Here is a 21,293-nt window from a genome sequence, read left to right on the forward strand (position 1 = left end):
AACACACTGAAGGCTGCAGCCTGGGCGGTCATTCGCCACTTCACTGACTGCAGGTCCAACATTCCGATGCGTAAACAGCCAATTTACTGGAAAAACCGTATTAAATACTGACGATTCAGCAGAACGCTTCACTTGCACAGTTTAATAGCGTAAGAAGTTAGAAGCAAACCTGGTTTTGATATATCGCATCGATGAATTATATTTACTTTTAGAAAAATGCCCTAAAGCCCACAAATCTGATGAACAAATGAAAAAGCCGTGCAGCCTTCCCTTCATTAGTGTGCCTTAGAAGGCAGAAAGGTAGAAAACTCCACAGCAAATTACAGCCTCTTTGGCAGCTCTTTCTTTCCACGAGGCAGTAGGACTCAATAAAGCCTCAATAATGAGCGCTCGCAGGCACCGTCTGCATTTCACCATCAGCGACAGAAACACTCAGCTAGGTTATTGCAGTATTTCAACACAGACCAGCAGCAGGACCACTCTAAGCCTTCTTTTTCACACTGAAATGTAAACCCAGGAAGATAAATGGCCACTAGTCATGATTGGACTCCACAAATTTGCAGTACCCGGTCTTGAGGCTGACCAGCGCGTCCTGGACACCAGTCTGATGGTATTTGGTCATGTACTGATGCATATCAGGGTAGTTCTTTCTGATGTTGCGCTCCGTGCTGCCGTTGGGAACGGTCCCGAATCTGAATGGAGGGGAATAGGAGTATGGACTCTGGAACTGCAGGGGTGGGAAGACAAAACAAACAAATTAAAAACAAGTTTCACCAGGTTAAAATTATAGAAAATATGACAAAAACTTCTTCATTGTTTGAAAAGAGATGAGCAGGATGACCCAGATAACTACGTCTGTTTATATCCCGATAATCGCGTCCACTTTGTCCAACTTATGTAAAAAAGGGGGAGAGTCCAAGAAGGATGGGGGGAGGAGAGGAGAGGGGGAAGGGTGAAGTTTGACAGGAAGAGACAGAGGAGAGCGGACAAGGGGGAGACTGTGAAGTGAACTCATCAGTCATCATCATTGTGTGTCCACTCTAGCGTAAGACTGGCTGGAGCTCTGCTGACACTGCCAGCTATAGCCACACACACACACACACACACACACACACACACACACACACACACATGCATGTCATCACACACATCTCTGAACTGTGTGTGCCCCTGGGCTGGCTGCTGCTGCTGCTGGTCATGTTTGTGCGGTGACAGCTATGGCCACAGGGTCTGGCCTGCTGACCCTCAGGGACACCCCCAGGAGAGTCCTGTCTGGCCGTGAGGCTGGCGTCCATTACAAGAGCCCGGCTGCAAATGCGCTTGGTTTATGGCTGGACGTGCATGTGACCTGTGCCTGCGTGTGTCCATGCAATCCCACCTTCTTGTCAGACAGCCCGGTAACTTGGTCCACAAACTCCTCCTGGATCATGAAGGCAGCCAGGTTGGCGGTGTAGGAAGCCAGGAAGATGACAGCGAAGAAGGCCCACACCGAGACGATGAACTTACTGGTGGTGCCCTTTGGGTTCTGCACGGGCACAGAGTTGTTGAACACCAGACCCCACAGCAGCCAAATGGCCTTTCCAATGGTGAAGGATGGACCGTGTGGGTCTGCGGTAAAAAGGGAAAGACAGGAATAAATAAAAACACATCGCGAAATTCAAACAAATATTTTCGACTGAGAGCAAAAGGTTTAAAAATCTCTGGTTATGTAATAATTCCCATTAGAGTGTAATTTGTCCTCCTCACTGCTGCAGTCTTGTCACAAAATGCTGTAATTCAATCAATTTGACTGCAAATGCCACTGAAACAAATGGAGGGATGCAAGTCTGTTTAAGAGCGTCACAGCTTCCGCAAGCAAAAGAGAACCTTTGACCAAGTGAAATAAATTTTACATTTCTTCCAAATGAATATTTCCAGAAACCTGACACATGTTTTTACAGCCTGGAGCAGCGATGAAGGAGGAACAGGAATCAATATTTTCTTTCGGACCGAGACATCCTGAAAGCTGCCCGAGTTAAGATTCACAGCTCCCAGCTATCAACAACTGCCGGTTTATGTAGTAACACTTCCTTTACCCCTTGTAACTTGTGCTTATTCACTTCTGAGATTAAATGGGAAAGGCCACAGCAGGCATGTGTAACAACAGGTTTGTAATTACAATAAATGGACACAGGGATCAGATGGGTTTCGATGCCGAGAACACCCATATTGTAACCATGGCAGCGGGACTAGAACACAGGGAGAGGCGTAGCAGTGTGTAGAATTTGAAATGAACATTACTGAGGCGCATAATGTTAATTCGCTGAGCAAAAGCTTTGTGTGTGTGTGTGTTATATGCCTATTATAAACACGTAGGCTTATCTTAGACAGCATAGTACTATAAAACCTCTGTACATCACTGCTAACAGCATGCACAATAACTTCCAGATGTGAGAAGCAGCTGTTTCTAGACTGGAAGTTTGGTGGTACATAAAAGCAGGAAAATTGCCCGTTTAGTCTCAAACTTTCTTTCCCATCTGAGAGCATCAGATAAATGAAACACATCGACTGGAGTGTTCGAAGGTGGTATTGATTCTGCTATCTTCTAACATAAAGTGAGGCTCCAAGAACGCTGAACTACAGATGTGCTGTTCTCCCAGAGGTGAAATCGTTTTTTTGGAAGTCATTTAAGAAGCCGCTTTACTCTTTCCTGTGCGTTGGTCCATCAGGATGGGGGCTACAACTCACAAACACAATGTTAAGGAAAACACAAATCAACCAATGCCTTCAATACATCTTAAAAATGGTTAATCCCTTTGAAATGCTACTCTGCGTCCGCGGTACATCAATTCCACACAGCTCCAACTATAATGTTTGTGAGTTCCAGGGAAACCCTTTAATGTTCTTTGTAGCAATATGTCATTTAGTTGGCTCCAAGGGGAAACTTGAAGTCATATTTCATGGTCTGGGTGTGTTACCTTTGCCTTGGGCCAAGTTGCGGTTGAAACCCAGCGGACTTATAAACTCAAAGAGGAAGACGGCGATGGCTGTGACGATGAGCAGCATCACAAACATCATCACCCAAACAGACGCACTGAAGGGCTCTGAGAGCAGGGAGAAAGAAGGCAGGCGGCGCCGTGGAGGAGAGCCGAGGAAGAGCCGACAAAATACGGCAAAACAATGATGGGGGAAGACAGAAATGATGGAGGGAACGGGAGAAAAGGGAGAGAGGAGCGAGGGAGGAGAAGAGAAGGAGAGTTAGTCACAGAGAGTTTGACGGAACACATTTCCATATTTCTCATTATTCCCTTGGATGAGAGCTGAGAGAGGGTAGAGGCCTGGAGCGGGAAAGATGGCGAGTAAGGGGGGGAGTGAGGAGACGCTGGAGGAGAGAGAACAATCAAAGTCCAAGTGATCTGATGTGCCCTGCTGTGGGCATGTGTATGTCATCCACTGGGATGTCATCTGTGTGTGCGTACATGTGGTTGGTGTGTAGAAGGGCAGGAGTTCAGAGAGTCAGATGAGTGCCAGGTACACTGAACCCAGACGATATCTGAGTGTGTGTGTGTGTGTGTGGGTGTGTGTGTGTGTTTGTCACTGTATGCTCAAGTATGTGACTGCCAGGGTCAACCAGCCCTGAGAGATTGTGCACTGAGGTGCCTCTAATATGATTGCGAGAGATACTGAACCATCACTGATACCCTGGCCCACACACCCAGTCTCACACACACCCACACAAATCTCTCATATAAATACACAAAAAAAGCAGTCACCCCTTAACGTACATGCAGCCTAAACGCATCTGTTCTCACCACAATCTTGATTTGATATACAAAGGATTTGATATATTCCTACTGTGCAGACCTCTCTCTCTCTTTCTCTCTCTCTCTCTCACACACACACACACACACACACATGACACATGGCTTTGATACGCAGGGACCAAGACAAGCATGGTCCAATACATCCCTTCGCTCTCTGCCTCGCTCCAATAAGAACACAGCACATTAGCGGGGCGCAGAGAATCGCTTCACTTCCTACTTGTTTGAACAACTGGAGGAAGAGGATGAGGAAGATTGAGAGGAAGAGGAGGAGGAGGAAGAAGAGGAGGAGGAGGAGGACAGAACAGAGTATCAATGCTTTGTCTGAGCTGACGTTTCAAAAATCAGCTGGCACACTCCGCTTGTGCTGCTGGAAATATTAATGTGCTTCGAGTGTTGAGGCCCAAATGAAGTCAGGGCAGGCTCCAGGACAGACTGTCTGAATAAAAGATGCCATTTTATGAGGAGAGGCCCCATCATGTAAGCACTTTTTATCCTTCTGAGGAAAGAACAAAAGGCAGTCGACCATTTTATAATAACTTTTCTAGCACTACACACAAAAGCATACAATTAATATAGAACTGTATTAAACCTAATGACACACACTAACCGTTGTAGCCAACAGAAAAATATTTATAGTATACGTTGTACTGCACTTGAATCTGTTAACATTACTTAGCGGTAGTATAAAACCGATCTTTGACCTCGTGCTTCGTAACGGAGTTGATTTAGATCAACGTTTGCCAATGAAACATTTGATTGGGAGAATAGAAATGAGCTGATGCTAAATCAAACCCATTAAAAAGTTAAATAAAGACAAAAGAACGCGTTACCTAGGAAGGCAGACGGAGACACGGTCCCGTTGCTGCGAGACACCATAACGCTGATGCCGGTCTCCACAAAGGGCACAGAGAAGTCAATGACCTCTGACCTCTCCTCATTGATGGTCAGCGATCCCACGGCCATCACTGCCTTCTTATAAACCACCTGTATGACATCAGAGCAGAGGGAATCAGCATTGGACGAAGAACATGAGACAACGTCCCTTTGACGTGTGCCTGACTGTTATGGATGTTGAATATCACAAGGACAGAGAATTGAAGCCTGAAATGTCATCTACAGTTTGGGGGCATTTCCAGGCATATCAGATGAAAAAAAAAAAAGCAGCACAGCTGTCGTGTTTATAGTGCTCCCAATTCTAGCTATACCGGATCTATTCTGACAGTTCAGGGATCCTCTTTAACATATCCTATTTTTAGAATACACACATTTTTGCCAGGTTTTAAAAGTTCTAACATGAACAGGCTTCTGGCGGTCTGCTTCCGTTAAGGCAGCCACTGTCTTTGGATCATGTCGGGTCTCATTATCAGACATTTAACATTTTGCTTTCAACCTTTAAGGATTTTTGCTGTGGCAGCATTTAGCTTTAATTTCACTTCACTGAATAAATCAAATAAAAATGGCTGAGGGCTGTAATCCAAAATGAAGGGGAAGTAATTTTTAGGCTCGCTGTCGAAACTGACAAAACACACAACTACTCTCTATTTATGTTATTAGCAGTGTATTATCTTTACTGCTTCTGATAGCATCACTACCACTAATAGTGATTGCAGTAATCTGCAGTAAAATCTGTCAAACTGCAGCAAAAAGCAATGTAAAAATGACTCAATGCACACCGACGCATTTCCATACACACATTTACATTTTTACTGTTCCTCACAAAACCTAAGCTGAGAAGATTAAATCTTCTTAAACCTGCTGTAAAGTGTGTTTAATCTACCTTAACTGCGAGCGTTATTTGCACCATAAGCAGTGTGTGTCCTAAACAGCCCTGAAGGCTGTGGGAGAGGTTCTACCTGTTTCAACCTTTTTCCATTCCACTAATCTAACGGGCTACTGGTGACAGCTTCAGACTGGCCGCGGGAAGGCAGGAAAGTGGTATCAATTTTCTCATGTAATTCGCTGAGAAGGAATGTGATTACGGTGAAATCGAGAGCGCTGAGCGCCGGGCCGTCGTACCTCGCCGACCATGCCGTTCCACACGTTGTTGATCTTTTTGCCGTGTTTTCCGTTGGTGACCAAGTAGAGGTCGTAGGTGAACTTGACGTTCCTGGCTATCTTCTTCAGAATATCAATGCAGAAGCCCTTGCAGCACTGCTTAATGTAGGCGCCTCCTGATGTGCTGTTACTGCAACACAGACACAAAAACAACGAGGTCAAAGTTTCCTCCCTATTCGTCTGTGAAGTGTGTTTTTCCACTGCTGGCTGCTGCGTCCACATCTGGTGGTTTCATCAAAGTGTAAGACTAGAATCATGACAGTGCAGAGGACTCATAAATACAGCTGAAGGGGGGACGGAGCCTGTAACTGTATGTGCCAGAGACTGTGTGCATTTCCCCATAGTGCCTGAAAACACAGGGGTGCTGAGCAGATGCTGCTGCGCTTTAAATAGACCTGGGCTGCGCAGAACAACCAACCCGCATGATTTAAATATCAGCTGTCCTTCCCTTCATCTCGCCGTTTTCTTTTAAACCGTCCTTTTCTTCTTCCATCTGCCCTTCTCTGTGTCTGCCTTTAAGGAGGTTCCTCCCCAAACCTCCACACGCCATAAATGTATGTAAAGTACAGCAGGGAATGTATGAGGACGAATGATTGAGTTGGTTTTTCTGACAGTTCATCCTCGGAGATCTTGTACAAGCGACCTCAGCAGAATCGCTGGATCCAATGATTCTCATAATCTATTAAACCGAAGCAGCACTTTTCAAAAGCATCTCCATGAAAGTTTAATTCCGTCGCCGCCTCAGCGAGGTTGGACACGGCCTCTTGACCTTTTCACTCCCCGTTTCTGCTCAGTCCTGTTCGAAAGGGGGGATTGTGGAATCCAAACAAGAGAGAAAATGAAAGGGGCTCAACTGTCAAAGGACACAAATGAGTTTCGGCAGCCGTCAGCTGCACAATGTGCACGTGCGTTTGAGAGCGCTGTGCAAGTATACATATGTACAGTATGAGCCCCAGGTGTTCTCATGTACGCATGCTGTATACACTGGCTCTCCCCAGCTGAGCCCCCTCTGTGTCCTTATGTCACAATGTAAACACATACGAACACACACACACGTGCACCCCCACTAACACACTCCCAGGGATAAACACAGTACATCTGTTTGATCTAATTCACACTTTCATAGCAACTAACGTAAAGAAAATGGGAAGAGTGACTGAGTCAATGTAGCCCTTCCAGGTGTTTGAACGAACACGCGAATAACTGCGCACGTGGAAAACACGGAACGTAGATGAAGGAACTAGTCGACTCGGCCCGTGACCGCTCAGATTCGGGCGGAGGCCAGAAGATAAGCTGCAGCAACACAATAGTAATTGTCCCGTCAGACAGAAACAAAATGTGATGGATTCTGTTCAAGCAAGAGCAAATAACTCAACAACAGGAGTTTTATGCACCTGCCTCCGTGGCCAGTAATGACAATCCTTTCCTATTTTTCTAACCCTAAAGCCGCCATTGGGAGGTTCTGCACAATTTAAAGTGAGGTGAACTAAAATAATGACAATGATGAGTAGATGTGCTGTATGATAATGGCGATTTTGACAAATAAACCGGCAGGCTGTGATCAATCGTGGCAGCGATGAGATAAATTGGTCTTCTGCACCTGAGAGCAAAGCTGTCGCTCTCGTGGAGTGTCCACACGGAGCAGATAATTGGACTTAAGTAAGTGGACCTGTTTTCACTCCCTTAGATGGTAAAAACAAAAAGAGGGAGAGAAAGTCACATTTTTTGTTTGTGTGACTGTTCCATCTTATTTATTCTGTTGGTCTAAGCTGATTTTAAGCCATGACATGATTTTACAGTCAACAACTCTGGTGGTGAAGCGTCTGCGTAATGAGGTGCTGAGTTTTATCCTCATCGATGCGCCGAGTAGATTAGATTTTCTTACCTGAACAGCAAAGAGACAGTTCTTTAAAATGCATTTAGTTATTTCCTAAATGAGATACAATCAGGTAAGAAAGGACTAAAGTAGAGATGGATTCTAACAAACAGGCAAACCAGAGAAGGAAAACAGAAAGCAGGAATCATAAATAGTGATATTTCATCTCATAATTTTGCTGGAGTGTGGTGGACTCTTTATCTGAGAGCAGTAGAAAGAGCAGAGCGTCAAATCTGTGAACTGGCTGCAGCAGGAAACACAGCACGGATGCAGCAGTCGGCACAAAAACACGGGCTGGCAGGTACAGATTCACCAGAGCCTGCAGATACACGACTCCCAGAGGAGCACCCGATGCCAGGACCGGAATTCAGAATTTGACGGGAGCATTCACTGTTAGCTGGTGGGGGAGTGGGGGATCACCTGTGGGGAGGTAAAGCGAACTAGGGGAGGTTAAAGACAGGGCAGGCTGCAGGATTTGTCGCTGCTGAAAGCAACAATTTACAAACATGGCTTGGAGGGAGATCCAGATGGGACGTGAAAAAGGTTGGCCAGCCTCCCACATGGAACATCTTTCACTTTCTTTCTAGGTAGAGCGGAATCTGGAACTTATTTATTTATTTATCTCTAAATAAAGAATTCAGCATGTTTTTAGATCCAAACCTGCCTGATCTTTATTAGTACTTCTATAAAAGGTTGACTGTTAAATATCACTCTAACAAATGGGAATATAAAAGAAAGGAAGCTGCACTACTCATTAGTGGAGTAACATATTAAACAAGCGCATTCATTTAATGTAAATCAACAGATTTATCATGCCGAATTAATTGAGATGCAGAACAAAGACCCAAACTGGGAAGCACAAGCAATTACACCGCTACCAAAAACACAAATCAAGCAGTCTGACAGATCGGTACTTGCAATCTGACAGATACACAGAGCAATTCATTATTAATGCTGACACAACTTATTATCCATGAAAGGCTTGATGACTTTGCGGGTGTGTGTTCCACTCTCTGACAGACGTCGGGTTAGTTTTACTTTTCCACAGGGACCAAAAAACACAGTAATGAGGGTGAGCGCCATCTCCCACAGTTGATGAGAACCTGATACGGAGTTTTCGAAAATAAAGCTTTAACTTCTCTGTATATCAGAAAGGCATCCATGAGGTAGCAGCCAGCTTTTCACAGGGAGTTGGATAGAACTCGTCTCTCAGTTGTATCTTGTGCATATTGTTTTCTTCCAGCAACATACATTTGGACTTTGAAAGGCAGATGGTGAGTCATTATTATGTAAAGTAAAAATGAGTGGGCCTAATGTAGATCTGTGGAGAACAAAAGTTGAGAAACAAAGGGCATCTGATTGACAACACCGGAGATTTCTTAGACGGACGGAGAACAGAAGATTTACCGAAATAAATGATCAAAATGTACGTGTGTGTTCTGTGTCTACTCACTCTTTAACGTGTCTCCGGCAAGGCACGGAGTTCCTATTGCAGGTGCCTGTGAGGATGTCTACATTGTCCACGATGACGAAAGGTTTCTCCTCCAGGGTGACGATGGAGAGGTGGTTCTCATCCGCATCCTCGTCCCCGTAGGAGTTGTACCTCGGCCACACTGGGAACATCAACGACAATGTTCCATTTTCCCAGCGTCCCATCTGGGTGTTAAGAGAAGCAAATCACGATTTAGTTTAGCCTCCTGGTGATTTTATAAGACCGTTTCCTCGTCATGATACCTTTTCCCACTTCCTTTCGTTATTCAGGACGATGACAGCCAGTCTGGGGTTGGCCTGGTAACCATCCGGAGTGAAGGACAAGTCTCTCCCTTCATTCCAAATGTGCATCATGTGTCTAACAACACAGAAAGAGTCAGAACCTGTGAGTGAATTTTGCTTAGCATCTTTTTGAGTGTTGGTGCACAGGAGCAGAAACATTGAAATAACAAGTTAAGATCTCAGTAATCACTGCAAGAGGATCCTCTTCAAATCAATGCCGCGCTCACCCACCGAGCGTGCACGCATGCCCGAGTTTGTGTGAGTGTTTGTGTGTGGGAGGGGAAGAGTCAGAGGCCACATATCTCACCCATCAACATTCAGCATTGATTTCTTCACAGATACACGCTTGAAAGACAAGCCACTGGTGCAACAAGGCTGCCCTTACTCTTACTCACCACAGTTATCCAGCTTGCATACGCAAACAGATCCCTTTGCTGAAATGTTTTACGCGCTCAGGAAAGGCGGAGCGGAGGGGAGCAAATGAAGAAGTGTCATAGGCAGTGATGTCGGACTGAGAATAAACTGACTCCTGGAAAACAATTTTCAGGAGGTGAGGATATTGTGAGCGTTAAGACTCAGATAATAGCATAAATTCCCACTGGGGGGAAGGAGAGCTGTCTGAAGTAATTTACTAAGACGACCGAATCTCAGAGGGACAGCAGCTGCCCACAACAGGCAGCACAATTTCTCCAACGCCTCATGTTGTGTTTTATTTGAACTAGTGCCATTCGTTTAGACACGCAGCCGCACAGAACTGGGTGGGTGATGATGTGCAGCCGAAACATCATCAGATTAAAATGGAATATTACCAAGAAAAAAAAATCCAACCCAAAAGTACTTTTTGGTTTGGAACAATCAGAGGATCCTTCTCTTTAATACTGTCTTTTGATTTTATGTAAACATCAATCAAACAGATACTTTCAAAGTGCTTCACTGAGCCACAGCTGCATTAGAATAAAAAGAGCAGCTGAAAGGAAAACCCAAATATGCCATTTTTGCAGAAGGAGGACAAGTCATAGTGCGATGAAAGATTAATGAATAAACTCAAGTATTGCGGCAGAATGTCACGATGCATAAAGGGAGTGGTTTGAGTGCTACTTAACATGTGCCCTGGAGGGAAAAATATATGATAATTCCACTCTAATTCAAACAGGTGGGAATAGAAGTAGTCCCGTCGCAGGTAAAACACTGCAGACTGCACGTAAAGGTATAACATCTCTTTATCCTCAATGCCAGTGAGTAAAATAAAAGATCTCACATGCCTAAATAAATGCTAATTTATTTTAATTGTAGGATCAAAAGGTAAGAGCGCTCTGAACTCACCTTTGTCACGAGCGATTAGAACGCTCTTGACTCTCGGCGACATGCGAAGTCACTTTTTTTGTGCTTAAAATCATCAGGGTGCAGCAGGTGATGCCCTTGTCACAGCGCATCGCCACAGCTGAATACATATAGCGGAAACGTTGCTGCAGTCTATTCTGGGAAGCTGCTGTCTCCTTTGATTTCAGCTTTGTTACCCGTTTTTTGGGGGGACGATTTGCAGCGGATGAGTTAGAAATGCGTAAGTCTAACACGTTAAAAGTCACATATGTGTTTTATGATATACTAATTCGCAGGTGTAATGATGTAATTTGTTGCTTTTGTGATTTGAAGAAAACAAAATGAACAGCTGCATTGAAAATGGAGTGATTTCTTTCCTCTACCCTATATTTGCATTAGCTGGAAATTAAATTTGGTTTTTAAATTAGCCGCAGCTTCAGAACAGACATCTAAGAAAGGACCTGCTCTAAGATTTCATGTTAAAAATATGGCTGCATTTCCTATGATGTGTGAAATGTGGCTCCATTAGTGAAATACTAGGCCACTGTGTGCATTTTATGAAAGGGAAAAGAAAGAAGACTCTTCTGAAATTCTGCATTGTGGCAGGGAGCATCTTGGCATCCAAAAAGTGACAGCTTAGGGGTTTGCATGGTACAATGGTTTCATCACACAGAATAACCTTTTGAAATTTACTACAAGGGCTAACCTCAGCTTAAAAAAAATGTGGTAGAGTCTGAGACAGTCATGCCTGTCAGGCAAGACTGACGGAGAATCAAACAGGGATGATAGCGTCTTTAAAGCGCCAAATTATGTCGTCCTCCCAGCCTCGTTTACTCACACTGCAGTACGACTGTAGCTAGACTAATGTATGCAGAACTGTGATTATAGCCTTGCCGGCTCTGAATCAGGGTGGGAAACTCCAACCTATCAGCATACAATCATGAAAATCGATTGCAGTTATTTTGACAAACATGCAAATTCTACCAAATCAGCGGAGTAGCTCTGATGGAGGGACAAAAGGTTGTTCTGCAGAGGGTTTGAGCTCCAGTTGAAGGTTTGAGTGTTATTGGATCAACTTGTCAACAACGGTGGTGTTTTATGTGCTTTGATATGGACAGTAATGGGCTCATACTACAGAGAAATGACATAATAAAGACACAATCACACACTGCTACTCATTCTAATGAGACAACCCACAGGCCACCACAGTATAGCAACCTTTATGCTTCCAGTCAGCTTCATATTTAAAATAAAGCCACAATTATATATCAAACCAGCTGGGAGCTGAGGAAAAAAGAGAAAATATTCTCTATCTGCTCTGTATTATTATGTAAGTGTCAGTTTTGCTTTGCTTCTTCTTTTTGATGGAGCTGATTGTCTCTTCAAAGAAAAGAATATAGACAACGCGCGCATGCATAATGTACATGTAATGGCCTACACACGCCAATCACAGAACCAACCAGCAGGGAAAAAAAGAGAGAACAAAGCTAGTAAATCCAGCTTTCATTTCTAATATACTTCAGTTATCTAAATAGAAGCTTACCCAGAGGTACCCATGACCAGAAACACCCCAATCTGTAGGATTATAAATGATCAAGAAAACTCACAGTGTTCTATTCACCCCTTTTATTAATGTTTTAAAGAATATGTAAAAAGTGTCACCCACCTGCGCAGGGCGCTCGGTGGGAGCTTCCCTGGGCTCCTGTCTGATGCTGTGCTGTAGCAGCTGCTCTGGGCCTCTGGCAGCTCCCCCTTCTCCCGCAGCATGGACGTGGCTGCCAAGGATATGATGCTCACCCCATCGCGCACCCGTGTGTCCAGCGGGTACTCCCAGTCGTCGTAGGACACGGAGATCATACCCAGAGGAAATATCTGAGATCAAAGGGGCGGTGGGGAGAGAAGCGGTACATGTGGCGGCGTGAGAAAACTCAACTTGACATTTTACCCCAATTTGAAATCTCCATATGTGTCTTTCAAATGTGTCAAGCGGATGATTTATCGGTTCTGCGCGCCTTTGGGATGGATTTCATAACTTGCTCTTAAGGAAGTGTGAGCAGGCCATATGCCCAGAAAATGAACCCTTTCACAGATTCAGGTGTTGCCTACAGCCGTCAAACAAAAAGTAACTAAAATCAGGAACTCCACATCCGGAAATACGATCCACTGGATTCGGAAAACCGATCACAGCATATATTTTAAATGAATAACTTAATGTACAATAGATACTGAGATTAATAGGTTGTTATTTAACTCCCAATACACTGAACACCATAAGCAGAATTTCTTCAGCTGAACAACAACTGCGACAACACTGCAGCCACAGACGGTCTATTCCCAATAAAATTTGGATATTCCTTGAGAGGCAACAGCTATCCTTCAGACACTGATTGACATTTACAGTCACACGCTGCCCTCCTGCAATTAATGAGACGTGTGAATACCTCTGGGGTAAGGTCTGGGTTGCCAGTGGTGAGGCTGGACACGATCCAGATGTAGCCAGCTCCTATAAGGCCCAGGGACCGAGCTTCCTCCAGGATATACCTGTTGAAGAGTGGGGTCAGTAAAAAACAGGAGTCAAACAAGTAAAGAAAAACGAACAACACTCACACAGCCTCATCCTTGGAGCAGTACAGCAGTATTACAGGACTCTGGATCCTCTTGAGGGCTATGTGTGATTTAGAGTTTGGGTCGCCGTCTACAGCGTCGAGGGTCACCACACTCTGCAGGTCCCAGCGCACAAAGCTGCAACAACACACCATTTAATCATCAAGTCCTCCTCTTGACTCCCAATAAAATTTAACAATGAAAGCAGTGTAAATATTTGTGTGCGTGCCTGTGTGTGTGTGTCTGTGGGCATATTGGGCAGCGTATTTATTACCTGTGATCCACAGTTACCCTCAGCGTGCTAATAAAATCCTGGTACCCGGGGAACTTGGAAGTGACAATAGAAAAAACGTGCCAGTCATACTCCTCCATGATGCCGAGCATGAGCAACGCTTCCTGCTGCAGCGCCGCACCAAACTGGAAGAAAGTGGACTTCTCATCCTGTAAGGACACAAAGGACAGCAGAAACCGTCAGTTCAGCCTGAAGAAACCCTGATGGGGGGTGGGGGAGAGCAGAGGGGGCAGAGTGTTAACTGATGAGGTTGTTTTTCCTTCCATTAACTTTGTTAGTGTTGTAGTTTGGTCTTGAGGCTACTATCTTCACACATGAGTTTAATCCCCAAATGACTCAATTTAACCTGGAGTTAAACCCCAAACTGCAGAAACAAACTTCTGAACTTATGCAAATACAGGCAAATTCATACAGACACCCTCAGACGTTATCAGAGGAGGGAAAAAACAAGATATAACTGGATAAATAATTTCAGACACAAAACCAATTATAAGTTTTGTAATCAATCCAAGAAATGTAATTAAAGGAAATCTGAATGTTGTTTCCTACATTGTTGTATATGCACAAAAACAATATTAACTCATTTTCTAGCAGATTTCAAAAGGCTGTGGCAACAACTCACTGTATAATTCCAAAAGTTATGTATAGTTTAATTGTTTTTGCTCAATTTTGGAAGGAAACCAGAGGTTACATGGATTTATCAGGCAGCTACAGACCAGGATGAAGCCCAAAGTGACTGTGAAAGGAGTTGCTAATGATTACAGCATGTATGTTAATGTGACGTGTAAGCTGAATTTCCCTATGGGGACGCAACAAATGTACAGCAACACTTGCCATGAAACAAAAAAGAGCATCAGATGGAGCAAGGAGGAGTTAGACACGCGAAAATGGCTCCAAGCTTGTCAAGGAGACGGAGATAGCTGCTGCAGAAAGATGTAGAAAGGGAATGACAAAGAGAGGGAGGCAAATCTGAGCCTTCCTCACAGGGCTCTGTTTTCTCCTCACATGTACACTCTCACATACCTCCAGGAATCAAAGAACATGACACATTATACATCAAAGCCGTTACAAACACACATGAAAAATCAGATGTCAGTGCCGGGCTTCTCCGTGCCTCTGTGTGCCTAGTTTATGCCCTTTATGACACATATACTGTGTGTGTGGTTTTATCCTTAGTGTAGTAGAAGAAAAAAATAAAAGAGCACTGTGGCCATCACAGGAATAAAGCAAGGCCCCTTCAAAGGTGTACCTCCCCTCACTACACAGCTGCAAAAAAAGAAGAAAATCAAGGAAAGTGGGAAGGAGAGAGGATGAAATTATACTTCAAAGATCCATCTTACTTTTAATCTGGCTGTGCAATTGTGAGTGTGTGTGTGTGTGTGTGTGTGTGTGGGGGGGGGGGGGGGGGGGTTGCATATGTGTGGCTTTGGCTATTCAGGTTTAGAGCAGGGCGAAAAGAAGGGTTAAAAAACTCGGCTCGTGGCAACAGTTTTTTTTCCAGATAGCACAACACTCCAGCGCGGATGCTAACACGCACAAACACCCACTTACACCCTCGCAGTTACAGTACGAGGGCACTGTACCACACTCACACACAAAACAGAGCTGAAATTAAGCACTCACATTTCTTTAGCCACTACACCGTTCAACAGTCGGGAGAGTGAAAGTATGCATGCTTAAACAGACGGAGAGTATTCTGCTGTGTTACACCTGTATTAGATAAAGTAATTTGTTTTTTCTGTCGTAATGGATGAATACAGATGTTATCATCTGCATGTTAAAGGGAATTTGTGCTCTTTTTCTTAATATCATTTCCTAAAAGATGCACACAGGGTCTACCTAGGATCCTACTACAGCACCCTGCGGAACTCCGTGACTATTAAATGGGATGCAAAGCAATCTCAAGGCAGGCTGTTAGTCGCTTTAACCAGTAGAGCTCTTGTGAAAGTCATAATTGTACAAAAATAAAGTCATAATAGAGTAGTTAAGAGCAACTCTCTGCTATCTGGTTTTATGTACTGTACAGTACGGTGTGTGGTCGGGCATGCATGAGTTACATAAACCAATGGGAGGGGGGTTCCACTTGGCTTAACAACAGAAACCTTAAAGGCTATGGTAAACAACTGGTTATTAAAGGTCAGCAATTAATTCAGCAATTGAACCTCAGCAATTGAGTGCAGAATCTATGTCCCTAATGTATTTGCCCTATTAAATGCATCAAAAAATGTCTCAATTCTCACCAAAGAGAGATCATTTTATCAGATAAGTAACCCATTAAGTTGTTACAACTTAGCTTTGGGGGAATCCGGATTTGACGGAGCTGTGAGTCTCCATTAGCCTGACTCCAAATCTGGGGTGAGTCTTGTTTTCTTCTATTTAAGATGAGTAGCAAAGCATATGTACTCATCCCCTCTACTTAGCTTGTGATAAACAGCATCACTAAATACAGAAAACATTTCCATCCAAGCATGTTATGTCAGCAATGCTGATGAGTTCATTAAAAGGTCCATATTAAACAAAAAAACATTGAATATAACAGAGTAATTCCTCTCTGTGAGCCATCATGAATATGACAACTTCAGCAACTACGTGAACACTTATCAGACCATTATTCCATATCAATTATCATCAGTGTGCCCCTAATTACAGGTACAACACACACCCTGATCACCCCCTGGTGCTTAGTGGTCCCGCAGGACATAAACAAGATATAAAATAGCCTCATTTGAGCTGGAAAGAAGTAACTGAGGCGATTCTACCATTTTTATTTATGCCAATGTTGTGCTGTTGTGACAGGATGAATACTGTAACACTGCAGTCATTATTTGCTCAATACTTCCCCCTGTCAGTGTGGTTTCACCCACATTCTTTTAACTACATTTAAAGGAGGCAAATATCTTCTCAGGAGGAGAAAAGATGGTGATCAAAGGTAAGTCAAGACGCCACAAACAGTATTTTCTAAAAGACTGATAGTAGCTGCCGGTTGCTGAATTATAAAGGATAAAAGAGACATTGACACAGACCTGCATCTTCTCATCAAATCACACAAGTCCACCAAGAATCTTAAGCATGAATAATTCACGCACACACACACACACACACACACACACACACACACACACACACACACACACACTGGAAATTGCATTTCCACATTATAAACCGCATACCTAGAGATTTACTGATGACATTGTGCATCAATTATACAAATACAGTGAACTTCATGTACAGTTTTACTTCCACCCACATATGTGCATGCAGCACACACACACACACACGGGCCCCTTCAAAATGTGGCTTTACTCACAAGCCTGCACGATAATAAATAATACACCATCAAAACCAAAAGAGTCACTTTTTGCTCTCACAAACACACACACGCACACTGTTTGATGTCACATTTAATTTGGGTTTACACCACTGAGATGGAGTAAAGAAGTGTGGAGAGAGCCGTGCACATCCAACCTAATGAAGGATCAACTCACTTGTCCCGTCACCATAAAAGAGAAAAACAAACATCGGTTCACAACAACGGGCCGCCAGATGAGCGTGTGACACAGAGCACGGAGACAACCGGGAGGAAAGATAATAAGAATTGAATGCGGGGAGGCCGATGATGAGGCCGGCAATTTGTTTTATTAATATTTAATTCGGTGGGTCATTTAGGACGGGGCAGCTACATTAGGCAGGCCTGACGAAGTAGAGCCACGCATCCTGTGAAGTAATCCCATTTCTGTCTGCATAGAAGTGAAAACAAATTTGCGTTGTAAAAAGTCACGCGTGAATGCACCAGTAGTGTCGCGGCGTTAGGGCACCGCACGCTATTTACATGAGTGGGTCTCTTCACAGTAGGGTTGCAGGATAAATTTGTGCGACGCCGCATTATTCTAGCAGATTTATGTTGAGATTCACTGGCTGCAGATGCACACATCTCCCAGAATTTGTCAGATTTCACACAAAGGTAACTGAAAGAGAATGTGCTTCCACTTTGATGAATCTAAAATTGCGAGCGATTTTCAGGCAGTGGCTGTTCGTCCGAATCCAAGATAAGATGCTCATGGCTTCTTTGTTTTCACCTACATCAATAAGGTGGATGAAAAAATGAGCAAACTAATATTTAACAATGTGTCATTTTAATCCGTAGAGCTGAGCGCATCAAAGGTTCCATCTTCCATCGGGTTTGTAATCAAAAAAACTCCCTCCGTGTTGGAATGTGGGATAAAGGTGAGCATGCTGAAAATGAGGATGTTAAAAATTCAAACGGCACTTAAAGACTCGGCAGAGCCCTCCTTCTGTTGCGATCTACTTCTGTGTAAATGCACAACAGATGTTCTCCAAACCCTCTTGCTAACATTCGTGGCTCTAAATCCACCCGCTCACAAAGAATTAGCACAGGAAAGCCACTTACAAACAAACATGTAGCGTAGCCAAGGAACGTAAGCTGCCCAGAAGTAGCACCCCTGCATCCTCCATTCATGGAGAGGGAGATGTTACAAAGGCAATATGGTGCCTCTGCCCTCTCAAAATCTAGACATGTGGATTCCTTGAAGTTTGCCAGATTCTCTTAAAAGGTTTTTATGTGCACGACGGTCAAACATGCAACACCCAACATGAGCATTTCTGCGAGCTGGGAGCCTGGGCAGCTGGAACAGCCAGCAAACTCCGTAGCACAGACATTTAAAATTCTCTTGACATTAACAAAATGTAAAGCCTGGTCCCGCAGTAGCTAACAAGCAGAAGTCCCTTAAGCGCTGAAAGCACTTCCATTTTAGAACACAAAGACAAGTCCCAAAGCTCAGGTCCACTAGCCGAACATTGACTTCGCGCCGTATGTTCTGGGATTGACAGGGAAGCATTATTTAGCTTGCATATGCTTCCCAAAGCTAACAAAGACTACTTTAGTATTTAACAAGAGCAAAGTCCCAGTGCTTAAGACTACTGTAGTATTTAACAGCCTCCCTCCCCAGACATACATGGAATACAGATTAACGCAATATAAAGCCCCCAATCGAGCATAACCAAGCTGGGACTAGTGAAGCATCAGGCCTCTCTGCTGACTCAGACAAGCATGTAATGGACAGCAAAGATAAGGCGCACAGCATTCACACACAAGCTCAAGACGTAACATGTTAGAATAAAGAATGTTGCCAGATGTTTGGTAACATGTCCTTGTTCGTCGAAAAATACCCCAAAAGTTGTTAAATCCATCCAGCAATCCCAAAGAAGCGAAGATTTTCCATTATTAGGATTTCAGCATGTAAAAGATTTAAAATCTTAGTAATTTATTTTTCCTTCATCTCCATTAACAGCCTGAACTCGCGGTGTGGCCCGGAACAAATATGCTGCTCCACTGCAGGTTTACCTTAATTATCGGAGGGAAGTCATAAACTCACATTTGTTTGCAAAAATCCATTAAAAACAGCTTGCAGACATATTTCTGCTCTGAAGAACAGTCATCCATCAAGCCCCTGCAAATACATTCCCTCTCCGTCCAGGCGTCAGTCGGGATTTGCTCCCACAGTCTGGCTCAGATTTTTGGAGAAGCAAAAACAAATGATGGGTTAGAAAAACCTTATCAGATTAGCAGGAGATTACTGATTTATTAATCCTCACTTACATTCCTTGAAATGTACAAGAGACTAAAGTTATTGTTAAAATTATGAATGATTCAATTGATCTGGGGGATGTCAGGAAACATTTTTTTCTGTGTGTCACTGATAAATAAAAGAGTTCTACAGCAGCTGGAAAATGCCTAATGTTGAGTTTGAGACTGACTCGTCAACACATTCTTGCAGAGGTTTGACTTAATTAGCGAAACGCTCGTGCAGATGTTCGGCGGCCGTGAATGTGATTTAATTGGGGCTGTAAAACCAGCTGAGTCATCATTTCTGTTATACAGCACACTGATTAATGGATGAGTAAGTTAATTTGGTGGTTATTTATCACAATTTGCTGAAAGCTTTTAAACTTTTTAACCATCAACTGGCTCACACGACTGCTTTAAGGCTGTCGAGGCTTCCTCACTCATGGCTGTAAAATTGATGGGAATACTGTAAAGAAGTGACATCATTCCTTGGCTGCAGGAGGAGATACTGATTGGCACCCCTTCAACGTGGCTCCCCGGTGTTTGCGGCAGGCTGTGGCTGCGGCCGCTTGTGCCTACCCCTGTGTCAGAATGCTGCTCAAGGCAGAGGCTAATCACAGGACCTGTTCGGGGGAGATTAGAGCCAAAGTGCTTTATTAACACTTCGGTCTCTGTCCAGGTTGGACCGACACATCCTCAAACACACAAACTCAAGAAGCGATGCGGCAGGAGAAGACCCGGAGAGCTGCACTGCCTGAGTGTTTGTGAGGTTTGGTAATGACTTCCTGACATATAGAGTGTCAGAGAGAAAGAGATGTTAATGTTATTTCATCCCCCCACATGGAAAATGAATGACACAACTAACCCTATTCCTCCCACAGTTCCTCACCTCCCCTATTGGTGAATGAATTTAAAGCAGCTCAAGAACTGAGCAAGACCCTGCTTCCTCCTCCCTCTTCTGGCAGACTTCATTGGCAAATCAGAGAATTGCAAGTTTGATATTTATAGCCGAAGCGCTTTCGGGTGGAGAAAAAAAAAGGTCCTATTCTTTGTGTTTCTCTCTCTTGGTCTCTCTCAACCCACTGACGGTGACTCTGTTGGACTTTAGAAACCTTAGGCCTGGTGTAAAAATGGCAGCATGCGGTGAGTCAAGCCACCCCTGCTGACTACCTCAGTGTTGATTGTTGGACCGTGCTAAGCTGGCTGATAGCTGCAGGTATGTGAACAGGACAGCCAGTCAGGGTCAGGGGTCAGGGCACTTGTCCAGTGCCAAAACAAAAGGATCTGGCTGGTGCAGGAACGCTACAAGCCCGGAGGAGTAATCAGACGGCGCGCACCACTTAAGTCTTTCTACTTTTAGAGAAGCGCTGCAGGTGCTGCAGAATGCTAAAATATTGTTTTCTGTTTGAAATCACATTTCCTCAGTGTTTCCCAAGCAAGGTGATGACAAACAGGGGTAGTGTATTATGCTAAATAGCACATAATAAGTTTACACAGCAAGATAGGATTCAACTTCTGTTAAAGGGGAGTTTTCTTAGAGGAAAGCTGGAAAGGAGAGAGTAGGGTCGTGCAGAGATTGTTTGAGGGGGTTTAGACAAATCACTAATTCTGCAGAGGAAAGAAAACTGGTAGCTGAAGGGGAATTCATTCATTATATATAATCCTTACTCAGGTCTGTGTAAGCCGTTTTTATACCAAAAACACACCCACAACACTGCGCACACTCCGGCATTCTGGGAGACGCACTACGACGTTTGTTGCTATATTTAGTCAAACAAGCAACAGGCCAGCATATTTTAATTGTCTGTTTGGAGTCTTTTGCTGAGTCTGTCCCCGTGTGAGCCCATTTCCTTCCTTCCTCTATACCATCTCTCCTTTCCACCGATCCCACAACTCGCTCTCGCTGCTTTGTTCACGCGACAGTCACCATCCACGGTTACCATGGCAAATCAATGGTCAGTCTACAGATGGGAGCAGATTCATCCC

At 44.0% G+C, this 21,293-nt stretch overlaps 1 protein-coding gene across 2 annotated transcripts in view; it reads right to left on the reverse strand.

The window, feature by feature from the left end:
- The window catches only part of grin2ab (glutamate receptor, ionotropic, N-methyl D-aspartate 2A, b), a 64,129-nt gene that overhangs the window by 8,918 nt on the left and 33,918 nt on the right, over nucleotides 1-21,293 (reverse strand). For both annotated transcript variants that reach the window (XM_057034727.1, XM_057034728.1), the window contains exons 5-15: nucleotides 13,706-13,872; nucleotides 13,435-13,569; nucleotides 13,269-13,368; nucleotides 12,494-12,699; nucleotides 9,469-9,583; nucleotides 9,188-9,390; nucleotides 5,820-5,988; nucleotides 4,634-4,787; nucleotides 2,958-3,083; nucleotides 1,379-1,608; nucleotides 567-727 (exon numbers count right to left, since the gene is read on the reverse strand). In XM_057034727.1, the coding sequence (XP_056890707.1) occupies nucleotides 567-727; nucleotides 1,379-1,608; nucleotides 2,958-3,083; nucleotides 4,634-4,787; nucleotides 5,820-5,988; nucleotides 9,188-9,390; nucleotides 9,469-9,583; nucleotides 12,494-12,699; nucleotides 13,269-13,368; nucleotides 13,435-13,569; nucleotides 13,706-13,872 (1,766 nt within the window). The remainder of the gene's footprint in view (nucleotides 1-566; nucleotides 728-1,378; nucleotides 1,609-2,957; nucleotides 3,084-4,633; nucleotides 4,788-5,819; nucleotides 5,989-9,187; nucleotides 9,391-9,468; nucleotides 9,584-12,493; nucleotides 12,700-13,268; nucleotides 13,369-13,434; nucleotides 13,570-13,705; nucleotides 13,873-21,293) is intronic.

This window comes from Takifugu flavidus, chromosome 6, assembly GCF_003711565.1.
Source record: "Takifugu flavidus isolate HTHZ2018 chromosome 6, ASM371156v2, whole genome shotgun sequence".
NCBI classification, from domain to species: domain Eukaryota; kingdom Metazoa; phylum Chordata; class Actinopteri; order Tetraodontiformes; family Tetraodontidae; genus Takifugu; species Takifugu flavidus.